The 13,214-nt window shown below is 37.8% G+C and overlaps 1 protein-coding gene and 1 long non-coding RNA gene across 2 annotated transcripts in view; one reads left to right on the top strand and one right to left on the bottom strand.

The window, feature by feature from the left end:
- BANP (BTG3 associated nuclear protein) overlaps window positions 1–13,214 on the bottom strand; it is a 262,228-nt gene that overhangs the window by 232,355 nt on the left and 16,659 nt on the right. The window contains exons 2-3 of the mRNA XM_050922613.1: window positions 4,844–4,996; window positions 1,688–1,782 (exon numbers count right to left, since the gene is read on the bottom strand). Coding sequence (XP_050778570.1) covers window positions 1,688–1,782; window positions 4,844–4,913 — 165 coding nt within the window. The 5' untranslated portion in view covers window positions 4,914–4,996. The remainder of the gene's footprint in view (window positions 1–1,687; window positions 1,783–4,843; window positions 4,997–13,214) is intronic.
- LOC127034119 (uncharacterized) overlaps window positions 1–13,214 on the top strand; it is a 199,757-nt gene that overhangs the window by 116,029 nt on the left and 70,514 nt on the right. The window lies entirely within an intron of this gene.

The following is a 13,214-nucleotide window of genomic DNA, read 5'->3' on the forward strand; positions in this document are numbered from 1 at the left end:
TTGATAATGCTGCTGGCCAGCTTGCACTCTTAATTTGGGAAGACTTGTCTGATCTTCACATCTTCTAGGGCAATCTTAAGAAGGTAAGACTATATACGCCAATCTGTGCAGCAGCAGAATATTATCTACATGTTTGTCGGTGCTCAAGACTGAAACATTATCAATACACACTACCAATAAGAAACATATGTGGGAGAGGTGGGGAAGGTCTGTGAACAGAGGGAAATCAAGTCAAATGTGGATGGACTGATTCAAAGAAAACTATAATTTTAAAAGAATTATTAAAAAGTGACTGAACTGATTTGGCTATGGAAGATAACAAGGTACTCAGCAATCCTCCAGGTTTTAAGCCATATGGGTGTTTGTGCTAACTACCAATAAAACACACAGGATCTCACCAATTTCTTCCAACAGAAAACTGACAAAATCTGATGAGACTTTCCCACTCCCCATAGCTTCCCTTTCCTTCCCCTCCTACAATTCTGTCCTTTTCTCCTGTCAGGGAGGCAGAAGGTTCTCATCTGCTCTCCTCTTCTAATCCCAGTGACCTCATCCCTTCCTATCTCCTGATCTTCTTCATGCCTACTCTCATCCCCTCCTTTATTCTTCTCATTCACCTCTCATTCTCCTCTGGCTCTTTCCCCATACAAACATGCATTACTGAGTCTCTCCCATCTTAAAAACTCCCACCCATGACCCAGCTTGCCTTTCCCATTACTACCCCACTTCTTTTCTCCCTTTCAGTTCTAAGATCACTGAATGTGCTGTTTATAATCACTGTCTGAAGTTCCCCCAATTTTATTTTAGACCCTCTCCAATCTGGCTTCCATTCTTTGTATTCCATTGAAACTTTTCTCACTAAAGTCTTTAATGACATATTCCTAGTTAAAGCTCAAAATCAGTATTTCATCTTCATATCCCTGACCTGCCATAGCTGCTTTGAACACTGTGAACCATGCACATATTCTTGAAATCTTGACCTCATTTGGCTTCTGTGACTTCCACTCGTGGTTCTCTTCCTACCTCTAATCACTTCTTCACTGTGTCCTGAGGAAGGTCTTCCTCATCACCCTCTACAGCTTTCCATGGGGGATCCACAGAACTCCATATTTGTCCCCTTCTCCCTCTGAACCTCATCTCTGGGTGATCTCATCCACACAAAACAAATTCAACTAACGTTTCTATGCTGACAACTCAGAGATCTACCTCTCTACTCCAGACCTGTCTCCTTCTGTCCAAACTAGAATCTAGGTGTGTCTCTCTCAGATCTCTTTAGGAATATCTACCAATCAGCTCAAACTCAACATAGCTAAAATAGAGTTTTTCTCCCACTCCCCGCAAGCCCGCCCTGCTACCTCCTTTCTCCATCATTGCAGACATCACCATCTAGATTGTAAGCCCTTAAGGGAGGAACCTTTTATTTTCCTGTGTTTTTTCTGCCTTGTACGGGGTCCTGATCCGTAACTCATAGCACTATAATTGTATAAATAATGATAAACAATAAAATAATAATAATTCTAAAACATTTGCAGAAAGGGTAACTACCACCCCCCGCCCCCGGTTCACATTTAGATATACTATTAATATTTTATTATCCATCCTCTGCTTTTAACATACTTTTTCCCGCAAAGAAAAGCAATTGCATGTATCTGATGTTTTGAACAACAGAAAAGTATATTATCACAACCTTAATAGAGGGATCCTGGCAGTTAATTTCTATCCGTTGGCGTTTCAGAGCAGGCTCTACATCTTCATCTGTCACCTCATGATTCTCCAATACAACTGCAAGCAAAAGTAAGCATTGTCACACTACAATTCTGGGGGCAAAATAAATTATGAAGACACTGAAGTGACTAACTGAAAGAATCCAGCAGCACAGAGAAAAACAGCTCTAGCCTGACTGAGCTTTACGCAGAGCAGTTATTTGCTTATTTATTTTAAAATGTAACAACAATAGGTAAGCACTCTACTTACCACTTCATAAGAAAAGCACCCTTTGCACACTGAATATTTCAATTATTTGATCCATTATATGCTCTCATATTTCTCTCTGAAACAATGTCAGTCCTAAAATACATCACCTGGACTAATGAAAACATCCAGCACTGTACATATATGGTATGTCCATATACAATTTAAGTATGATGTGTTGCATATTAGCTTCTTAAATATCTCATGTAGATTATCTAGAAAAAATAAGGGTGATCTTATCTCCGAGGGAGAAACTACTGCGATACTGGTAATACGCTTACTTTTGAATGAGGAAAATCATGTCAATATTATGAGAAATTATGAAATAATTCTAATGGCGTATTCATAAAGAGCACCACTGAAATGTTGAGTGCAGCATGTCATCATATATCTTGATTTTAGTAAGGCTTTTGACAGTTCCACATGACATCCTCATAAGCAAACATGTTTTAGATGAAATTGGTTAAAAGACCAAACTCAAAGACTAGCTATCAATGGTTCACTGTCAAACTGGGGAGACATATCTAGTGGCATCCCACAAGATCTGTCCTGGGTCCAGTAATATTGAATATTTTCATTAATGACTTGGATAATGGAGTGGAGCATATGTTTATAAAGGTTGCAGATGATACCAAGATGGGAGGGATTGCAAGCACTTTGGCGGACAGGATTAGAATTCAAAATTACCTTGACAAACTGGAGAACTAATCTGAATTCAACAAAATGAAATTAAATAAAGACAAGGGAAAAGTACTACACTTGGGAAGCTAAAAATCAAATGCACAACTACAAAATGGGGAATAACTAGCTAGGAGGTAGTACTGCTGAGATGGATCTGGGGGTTATAGTGTATCACAAATTGAATGAGAGTCCACAGTGTGATGCAGCTGCAAAAAAGGCCAATATCATTCTGGGATACATTAACATGAGTGTCATATGTGAGACACCAGAGGTAATTGTCCTCCACTACTCAGCAAATGTGAAATCTTAACGGGAGTACTGTGTCCACTTCTGGGTGCCACAATTTAAGAAAGATGTGGATATATTGGAGAGAGCCCAGAAAAGAGCAACAAAAATGACAAAATGTTTAGAAAATCTGAACTATGTGGAAAGATTAAAAATACTGGGCATATTTAGTCTTGAGAAAAAAAGATTGAGAGGGGACCGGATAACAGTGTTCGAATATGGTAAGATCTGTTTTAAAGAGGATGGTGATCAACTGTTTTCCGTGTTCACTGAAGATAGAACAAGAAAGTGTTGGGCTTAATCTGCAGCAAGGGAGATTTAAATTAGATACTTAGGAAAACTTTCTAAGTACAAATTCTGGAATAAGGTTCTAAGGGAGGTTTCAGAATCCACATCACTGGAGGTTTTTAAGAACAGGATAGACAAACACATGTCAATGATTGTCTAGGTATACCTGCCTCAGCACAGGGTCCTTTTAAGGTCCTTTCCACCTTATGTTTCTATGATTTCTATGGGATTTGTAGTCTGTTTTTTGAGAAATATATCATTTAATATTCAGCCTTCTTAAGATCTACACTCAGTTGTGAATATCCTCATGTTGTTGATGTAAAGCCATGTTTACTCCAAAAAAATTCAAGAATGTTCCAGATCTTTTTCATGGATATAGCATTTTACAGCAAATGAACTCTAATACTATACATTAAGATAATCACTAGCATATGTTACATTTGTATACTACACACGTCTCACCTTTTATTTAAACTTCATCAGAAAAGTATTGATGTACCAATATAATGTTTTTGTGACCTCTCTTATTCTAGATTTTCTGTATTTACATTTGTTGTTTAAAGGTACCTATCAAAGCATCTAGGCACTTGGATATTAACGTCTATTCACGAAGATGCATTTGGCATTAATAAATCTTGCAGAAACCTAAGTTAAATAAATAACATGGCTCCCCACAAACAAATAATACGTCCTAAATATATAGATTGGACAAAAACAAGAAAAAAAAATGTAACCAAGAGGCTTACAATGTCTTTGGTGTTTCACTGCTTCCTCATATCCTAATACCGCATTCCAAAGCTAGTCCCCAGTCTTGCAATAGGAGCTATATAGGTAGACCACTGCACACCTGCAGAACCCAAACAGCTTCACTGAAGTTCTTCATTAGTGCAGAGGTTCACCCACATGGTTCTGAGTGTGGGAATGGGGCCTTTTTAACATCAGTGTCTTCCCAAATTATGGGCACAATCCTACAAACACTCCTGCCCACGTTTACTCATACACATAGACCCATTACCTCCAATGGGGCCATATATGGATTGAGGCCAATAACTAGCATCCAGTACTGATATTCTCCCTTAATGAACAAACTCTCAAGAACAATGAATGTCACAATAATGCTTTTGGAGGTGATTTCAATCTGCTACCACTTTGGTACAATACAAAGAATTTCAAACATGTAAAGGAGGAAATAGTAAATACCAAGTACAAAACTATCGTTCATAACTTGTTAGGTAGCAATTCTCATTTGGAGGAAAGCCTGAGAAAGATGCTCAGCAAGAAGAAAAACTTACTGTAGGCAATGTTTAACCCTAGATATTTGGCACAAAAATACTTCTGTACAAAGAACAAGGAGAGGCTATAGCCCTCTTATTTTTAAAGATGTTAAATGCAAAATGTTAACAATAAAAACTGTTGTAGTAAGAAAATTCAGACCATGTTGATAAAGTTACTGGAAAGTAATGTTAACAAACTCACTTTTAAAGGCAGAATTAAATTCTCTAGGAAACTTTTGTGCCATTTTGAATTTGTAAAAGGAGTCCAATAGTGATTTTTATTCCCTGTTTAGAAGGTAACATTTCATTGCTCTTCCTTGTGTCAATACTATCCCCTACTGTACCTGGATGATCTGGGTTCAAGTCTTCCACTGCAATCTGAACCACATCTGCCAAATCCTGTTCTGACATCATTCAGAATCAGGCAACAATATTCGCTCAAATACCACGGAAGGCCCCAAACTCACACTCTAAGAGGTCTGCCACTTCGTACTACCCTGAAAGACAGCAGCAAAAAAGAATGTTAACGCACACAAGTAAATTAATACTTTAATTCATGTTCTTTAAAAGGAGCTGATTCAGAGGATTGATAATGAGAATCAGAACCTTTCACTTTTAGGTCATTGGTTCAAATTCAGATTGGTTTGGTTATGGCCACCTAATGAACATTCAGTGATCCTAGTGAAACAGATAGGGTAAATATTGGCCCAGTTCCTAGAGGGTACGTGTCCACATCCCAAAAACTACTATGCCAACTGCCATTAATTGCCACTTTGTTTGGTAACATCTCCAAAGAAGACCAAGACTGAAATACGCCAATCGCTTCTAAGTTGGTCCTCCCTGGACCTGTGAGGAAAGCTTGCACTATCCCAGCGTATGCGCTGTATCTCTTCTATGAATAAAGACAATTAGTCCCTTGTCTCCCCAGTTTGGCACTTCAATGCCATTCACCAGCACTAAATACACTGTGAAGTATTTGTGTTTTATTTTAAATGTAAGTTTTGTTTAAAATTTAATTTTTAAAAATAGCAACAATACTTACACATACATATACAGCAATAAATAATAAATCATATGACACTTAGGCCTCTTTACTAAGGGAATAACATTCCTAAATTGCAGGGTTCTTTTAATTTATGGGCTCTCTTTTTTAAAACAGGGAAATTATTTAACATTTATACTGCAATAGCATCCAAAGACCCAAATCAGCATTGCACCCCCATTCTGCAATACACAATACAAACATATATGGAGATATTGTCCCTGCAAGTGTGACTTTCCTGTGGGATCTATACAAATCTTGGTTAACATACACTGAGATTAGGGACTTCTCTGCTGCTAATTAAAACTAAATTTGAACCAAAGTTCAATTTTTACTCTCTTGGCTCCAACCTCTGCCTGGCGTTTCTACAGCTCAGCTCTGGTGAAGCTTAATTCTATTTCCAAAGCATGGTCCTGATTCTAGAGCCAAACATTTCTCAGCTTTGCTCCTGCAGAATTTTCTGTCAAAGGTCTTTAGTAACCATATTAAGGAAAATCTTCAGCCTCTAAAGTTGAATTACAATCATAGGAACAGTTCACATCTGTGTTTCTTCACAGTTACAGAAGGATGGACAATGCGTGCCAGGAGACCAGTCTTTTTTAATACCTGGCGCAAAGAATACTAGAAGGATAATTTGAGGTTTACCAATGGAAATGGTAATTTATCCCTTAACCTTGACGCTGAATCAAATCCAACTATGCATAAACATTTTCCTCTTTCCTTCTTCTACTTGAACACATGAAAGCAATTAAACCAGGCAGGTGGACTGCAATTTAAAAAAAAAAAAAAATACAGTGTTACTTCTGAGACTTCTGAGATTGGCCTCAGCAGCAAATGCTCATTAGAAAAGCCTGAATCTTTTGAATGAGGACACCACCGAATATCAGAGTTATTTACTCAAAATGATGTTGCTGCCAGTATTGACTCATTTGAAATTCTGATCACTATGAAAACTGTTGGGATCGTATAGACTATGGAAAGGTGCCCAAGAAAACTGGCAATAGGTTAGGACATGTGGTTGCCATTTTGGCAAGTTAAATTTGCCATTTCTCAGAAGTCCTGGGAACCGGCCAGTCTTAACATAAGAAAACAGCTGTGCTAGAATTACTGTTTCATAATGTCACTAACTGAGTACTGTTCAGAACCCTGCCCTTAATCTGAAGGGATGCATCTTTCAATCCACACATTAGAAAAGGGACAAACTATGTCAAATTTTGATATTAAAAAAAATCGTATTTACAATGCTAGATAGCAGTGATACTTCATATGGTTCATTTTAGCCTAGCCCAGCAGTTCTGTTCTAGTTATGAATACATCAGCTTTTTATAAATCACTTTCAAGGGATCTGTAACTCACTTATTTAAATTCAATTTAGGCCGATATACAATGCACACCTTTTCCCCTTCCAAAATCCATTTGTTATAACAAAATTAGTTCAAGTTAGTTAAGCCCTCTCCTAATGCAAGTGAAAAACAATTTCCCGTTTCTGACCTCCTTTCTCCACTCCCAGCCTCTTGTGTCATGTTCTGGTGAAATACTGGCATACGTTTAAAAAAAAAAAAATCCAGGCACAAAGCCCCCACTTTATCCTAGCTTGGACAGATGTCTCTCAGCAGTTAATGAATATAAAGGATTAAAACAGCCAAGATATGGTAATTTATAAAATGGCACATATATAAGGTAATGTTTCTTCATAACATTAGAAATGTTCACCTTTTTAAACATATTTTCAATAAATCAGATATTGCGCATAGGCAACTGGCCAAGGTCATGATGAAGCATAGTATTTTACAAACAAGAATCTGCCAATTCTACATTCTCACCGGGCATAGCACAACGTAAGTCTGCTGCCCCCAGACTCAAAAAGAACCTCTATCACAGGACTCGGGCAACCTTTGGCATGTGGCCTTAAGGGAAAGCCGCTGGCAGGCCTGGACGGTTTCTTTACCTGTAGCGTCTGCGGGTTCGACTGATCGCAGCTCCCACTGGCCATGGCTCACGGTTCTAGGCCAATGGGGGCTGCGGGAAGCAGCGGTCAGCACATCCCTTGGCCCGCGCCGTTTTCCCCAGCCCCCATTGGCCTGGAACAATAAACCGCGGCTGAACCTGCAGACGCTGCAGGTAAACAAACCGCCCAGGCCCACCAGCGGCTTTCTCTGATGGGCCGTGTGCCAAAGATTGCCAATCCCTGTTCTATCAAAACATTAGGGAAAAATGTATTTATTTGTATACACACACAGACAATACACGGATTATGGAGGCACTGGTAACTTAGTAGAAGTTGCATAGAAATTTGAAATTAAAGCTGGAGTAAAATGCCTTTCGTTTCACATTCAATGATTAAATTTAGGGTAGAGTTTTCAGAAGAGTTCAACGTTGGTCTAACTTTGCTGTCACTGAAGTAAATGGTAAAACCCCTATTAACTTCAAAAGGAGAATTAGGCCAGCACTAAGCACTTTTGGAACTCCTACCTTTAGTCTACAAATTTTGCAAAATAAGACTTCAGTTCACAACAGAATTTTCCTTTTACACAATTTTTCTTGTTAAGTATTTATTGACTTTTCCAGAGGAAACATTTTAAAGTGCTCCTATTTTTCAATTGTGCTGTTTTCCCAACAATTTTTTTGGATTCCTCTAGTTGAAAAATCAGTCCTCACAAACTGCAAATGTCATACACATTCTTTCAATATCCTAATCTTAGGCCGTTTCTGAAATGTTAAAAATTAAATACATAAAAAGAGAAGTGATTCCTCTTATTCAGAACATGTTTAGAGCTACACAAAGAATAGTGGATAGAAGGTCAAGGTCAGACTAGCTGATCCAATGGTCCCTTCTGGCCTTAAAAATCTATGAACTACTCAGATGCATCAGCTATCCACTTCCCATCACCAGCTGTGCTCTCTATATACATCTGGTGAGCCAAGGAGACAGGGTGGGCAGCAGCGAATAAAGGGCTATACAGAGTGGCAAAAGATACCTAGGGAAATTCCAAGCACCTTAAACTGAAAATAAGCATTAACTGAAGTTGTTCAAATAGCAGCGTGGATAAAAATGGATTTTTTTATTTTTAATTAAACACAAGTTTTTTTTTAAAAAACATACCTATCTGAAATTAAATTTGAAATTGACAACGTGTATTAAGGCCTAAATTTATTATAATTAAAATTATTTAAATTAAATGCAAAAAAGAATATTAATCAGTATATATCTGCTGCCAAGTTTTAAAGAAAGTCAAACCATTGAACTGGTGGAAGTCACCGGCTGAGCACCAACAAACTATGGTTCCAGGAGTGCTAAACCAGCTTTTGAAAGCAGTAGCCTCTTCTGCAGGAGCAGAGAGAATATCTTCTTCATTTCAGTTTATTCACCTAGTTCAGTTCAATGACTATTGCATTTGAAGTTAAGAAGCCAATCTGGAGTTGTAAAAGCAGGAAAGCTTGTTTTCCACTTCCAAGCTGTACATAAAAAGTAGGTCTAAAAGGATAAATCTTCTAGTTGTAAAATCTTGAAGGGCAAGGTGACCAAAACCAATTACTTCTTTTGTTTAATAAGGCCTTGTCCACACTTCACAGTTTCTTCAACAAAAGCCAGCTTTTGTTGAAACAAAAGAGGAAGTATATACACTAAATTTAATGCTCCTCCCACCAGTGTAACTCCTCTGCTATGCTGACATAATAAAACCACCTCAAGGAGAGGTAGAGGGCTTATGTCGGTGTAGTTAGGGCCATGCATGTCTGTGTACACTACGTTTCTTACATCTGCTGTTGGCCGTCGTTCGTGTCAATTTCATGACTCCAGCTCCTGGCTTTCGAGAAAGGCTCCTGCCCAGCCTCCACTCCAAGCCAGGCTGTAACCCAGGCTCCTGACTTGGGCTCCCGCCAAGGCTCCCCACTCCCCGCCAGGAGCACGGCAGTCGACCGGACTCTGAGTGCAGATCTCTGCACTGGAGGTGAGAAGCCCTGGGCAGCAGCTGGGCTCCTGGTGGGGTTGAGTCCTGGCTCTCAGTCCCCCACACTGCCCCTCTTCAGTCGATGGAAGCACTCCTGGTGAGGATGCATACCACCAACAGAAGAAGGGTAGTGTGGACATCAGCCACCACAGCAAGTAATGCAATGGCTTAAGTCAACCTAACATAGGTCGACTTATCTTTGTAGTGTAGACATAGTCTTAATCGGTTAGTTTTAAATGCAAAACATATTTTGCTAATTTTCTTCTTAAAAGTAGTTACATTTAATAAAAATTAAAATGCTTTTTAGGCATTTTAATAGAATTTGAATTTCCATCCAAATCCAGCTTGACACAAGACACAAAAAAATATATATATTAAATAATTGCTTAAATAAATGTATGTAGATATGGTGTATCCTCTTGGTTAGCAAAGGGAAGCACCAAATTTAGCATGAAGTCTATTTTTGATTGCAAAACAACATTTTAATAGTTACTGACCAATGAAAATCAATCTTTTTATTAGGATAATTAAAATCAGTATTTAAATCGCTTTGATTTAAATCAATCAACCCTGTCAAATGGCTTGCAGCAATAGTTTATCATAAGGCTAGCAAAGAGCACCTGGAAACTTTTTATTAAGGATTGAAACATGGTAACTTGTGAACAGACAGAATTAAAGAGTGACTTTAGTTCCCACTCCAAGCACAGTGAGTGCTGTGGTGCAAGGTCCCAAATGCAGATCTATTTCTCTGTGTGCTTCCATTCAGTCTTCCGGATGTTGCTTTTCTAATCATCATATGATGGTCCTATAAACCAATGTATGATGACCCCTGTTTTATAGTGTTCTGTGAGCTGTGATTGGTGGGATGGGTGTCAATGATTTAAAACTATATATGAATTCATATTAAAACAGGCTGAGAGATGATGGATCCAGAATGCTACCTGCTTGATCATAACTATACATTTTGTTTAGTTAATTCTTGAACAACAAAAAATCACTCCATATAAGATTAAAGTAATGCTTCACTGAACCAAGCGAAAAAAAGGCGCAACATTTCTTTTGGTTCAGATTTTGTCTCAGTTTCTCACCTTGTTGTAGGATTACTTTCATGTATTCCACCTCGGTCTAAATTTTAAGATCATTTGGAAATCACAGTTAGTGTAGAATGGGGCTGCCCATTCACTAGTGATGTTTTACAAGGATCACCATTGCATTTTAGGTGAACTTTAAGATGATGATAGTATTGGCCTATGCAGTACCTAAAGGGTTTGAATCTTTGGTCCATCTCTTTCGTCATGTAAAATTCTGTGATTAACTGAGCTGCTCAAGATTACAACCCCCTTGTTTAAACAAGGAGGTGGTAGTGGCAGGATGTTCTCTGTGGCAGTTCATCAATTCTAAAGACTCTCTCTCTTCTCAGCCTCCACCCTAACCCTAATCTCTCTGGGCGTGGCCTAACACATTCTGTATATTGTGACCTTGATGTCACACTGCAAAATTAGTCTATTTTTCTGGGAGGTGGGGCTTTTGAATAGGATTTGAAGTGGGCGAAAAAGGAGATGTCAATCATAATATAGAGATGTTTTTCCATCTAATCAGTTTGGATCAATGTAGAATGACTGACTGTAAAATAACTTGAGTCTTGAATATACAATTTTTATCAATTCATATAAACACAATACCTAGACTGTAGGCTCCTTGAGGGACCTTACCTAATCTATGTTCTGTACAGAGCCAAGTATGGTTAACAATAAATATTAATGAAGCCAATATTTGAAGTTTTTTTACCTTCCAGACTCCCATACTTTGTTTCGTTTTCAACGTAATAGAATATTTATGTTTAAGATTTTTGAGGGGGGAGGATGGAAAAGAGGCCTGTTGATAGCAAATGTACAGAGCTGAGAACATTTTGGGGGCTTTTTTAACATTACTATCACTGCTGATACTCCAACAGTGAAATTAACTAGGAAAAGTGCAAACTGATGAATGGGAAAGGGGGCAAAGATAGAAAGCTGCCTGAAACCTCAGAGAGAGGTAACTCTGGTTTTTACCTGAAAGGATTTATTCACAAATACATGGAGTTAAACATAAAACTAGAAGCCCTATTTGTGATGTTTGAACTGTAAACAAGCACCAGTGTATAATAGGTACAGCTGACAAGGGCAGAACTATTTTTGTTTACATTCCATGTTTCTTTAAGAACACAAATATTTATAGGTAAATGTATATGACTGCATTATCTTTTTTGGCTAAATTTCATTTAAAATACTAAAATCTGTGAGGAAAAAGCTTACAGGTGTGTAGTCAACACCTTACTAAGATACAAACATGTATCAAATAAACATAGTTTTACTTTCTAAAAAAAGTTTGAGGGGGTGAGGTGTGAAGAGGGTGATTTAGAAATGTAGAGTTTCAGTACATGAAATGTATACATTAGCTGATCCTGTTTCAGTGACGGCAAATATTGCCTGATGTTCCTGAGTGCTACTTTACTGTTGCAAAATTGCTACAATACTTAAATTGTATGTAACAGGAGGACATTTGTTCCAATTTACCACATAATCCAAAATGTGACATTTTACTTCCCCTCTGCCTGCTCCAAACCTTTAAATTACATTTATTTTGTTTTAAACAAGAATAAATCCAAAGAAGAGGAAAAAATGATCAACACAAGCAAACATTTTCAAATAGCTATTTTTTGTTGCAAATATGTATTTTCTTCTCCATTCACCTACTGGCCGCCAGTCAATCCCTTCTTTATTTGTCCTGCATCCAGTGTGCATACTACTGATTTAGGCCTCAGTCCTACAGACTTAAACACGTGCTTAGCCTTACACACTGTGAGCAGTCCCATTGAAGTCAATGGAACTACTCACCATGTGTTAAGTTAAGCAAGTGCATAAATATTTGCTGGAACAGAGCCCAACAGTGCTCTTCCAGGTTTTCATCTCTGTGACTTTCAAAACCTTTATAAACCCGAAGTCTGGCTCTGTGTCTAGACCAGAGTCACTCCATTTGGCAGCCAGAACTGAGTCATCCTGCACTAACGAATAATTCCCTAACAAAGTACATTAGATATCAACATACTATAACATATTAATAAGTAAAACATAATAAAAAGCAGCCTTTTAAATAGTGTATACGGTCAAATGCATTGTAAATACAAGAACTGCCAAGCCTCCTATGGACTTCATGCACCAACATATCGGAAATAGAAATATGAAACCTCAAAGGTATTTTAAATAGAAGGTCCGATTTTACACTGCATTGACTTGCACTGTAAACTATGAAGAGAAAAGAACGCATCTTAAAATTTCTGAACTGCTATTAGCACTTTTACCTTTCTTCTTCCCACTCCACATTACCCAAAAATGGTAAGTAAAAACATTAATTGTTTATACCCTATATTCTGTAACTAAACTGGACCACAACTGTTACTGTTTAATTATAAAAATACTAGGATATTACAATGTATGATAAGAATTATAACAAGCTCTATTACATGTAATATTAGGAAGTTCTTAGTTTCCAAAACGTAATGTAAATGCTTTTGTCCTTGTTAGGCCATACCTAACGATATTGCACAACTAACCGAGGACTACGGGGGCTTACATATGAAAGTTTATAAAGTGCTAAGGAATTTCAAAGATGATACTTTTCAGTTTCCCTATACAAAAGAAAACAAAATGTATGTTTGTAATGAGATGCCCCTGCAAGATCCTA

This window comes from Gopherus flavomarginatus, chromosome 14, assembly GCF_025201925.1.
Source record: "Gopherus flavomarginatus isolate rGopFla2 chromosome 14, rGopFla2.mat.asm, whole genome shotgun sequence".
Taxonomy (NCBI): domain Eukaryota; kingdom Metazoa; phylum Chordata; order Testudines; family Testudinidae; genus Gopherus; species Gopherus flavomarginatus.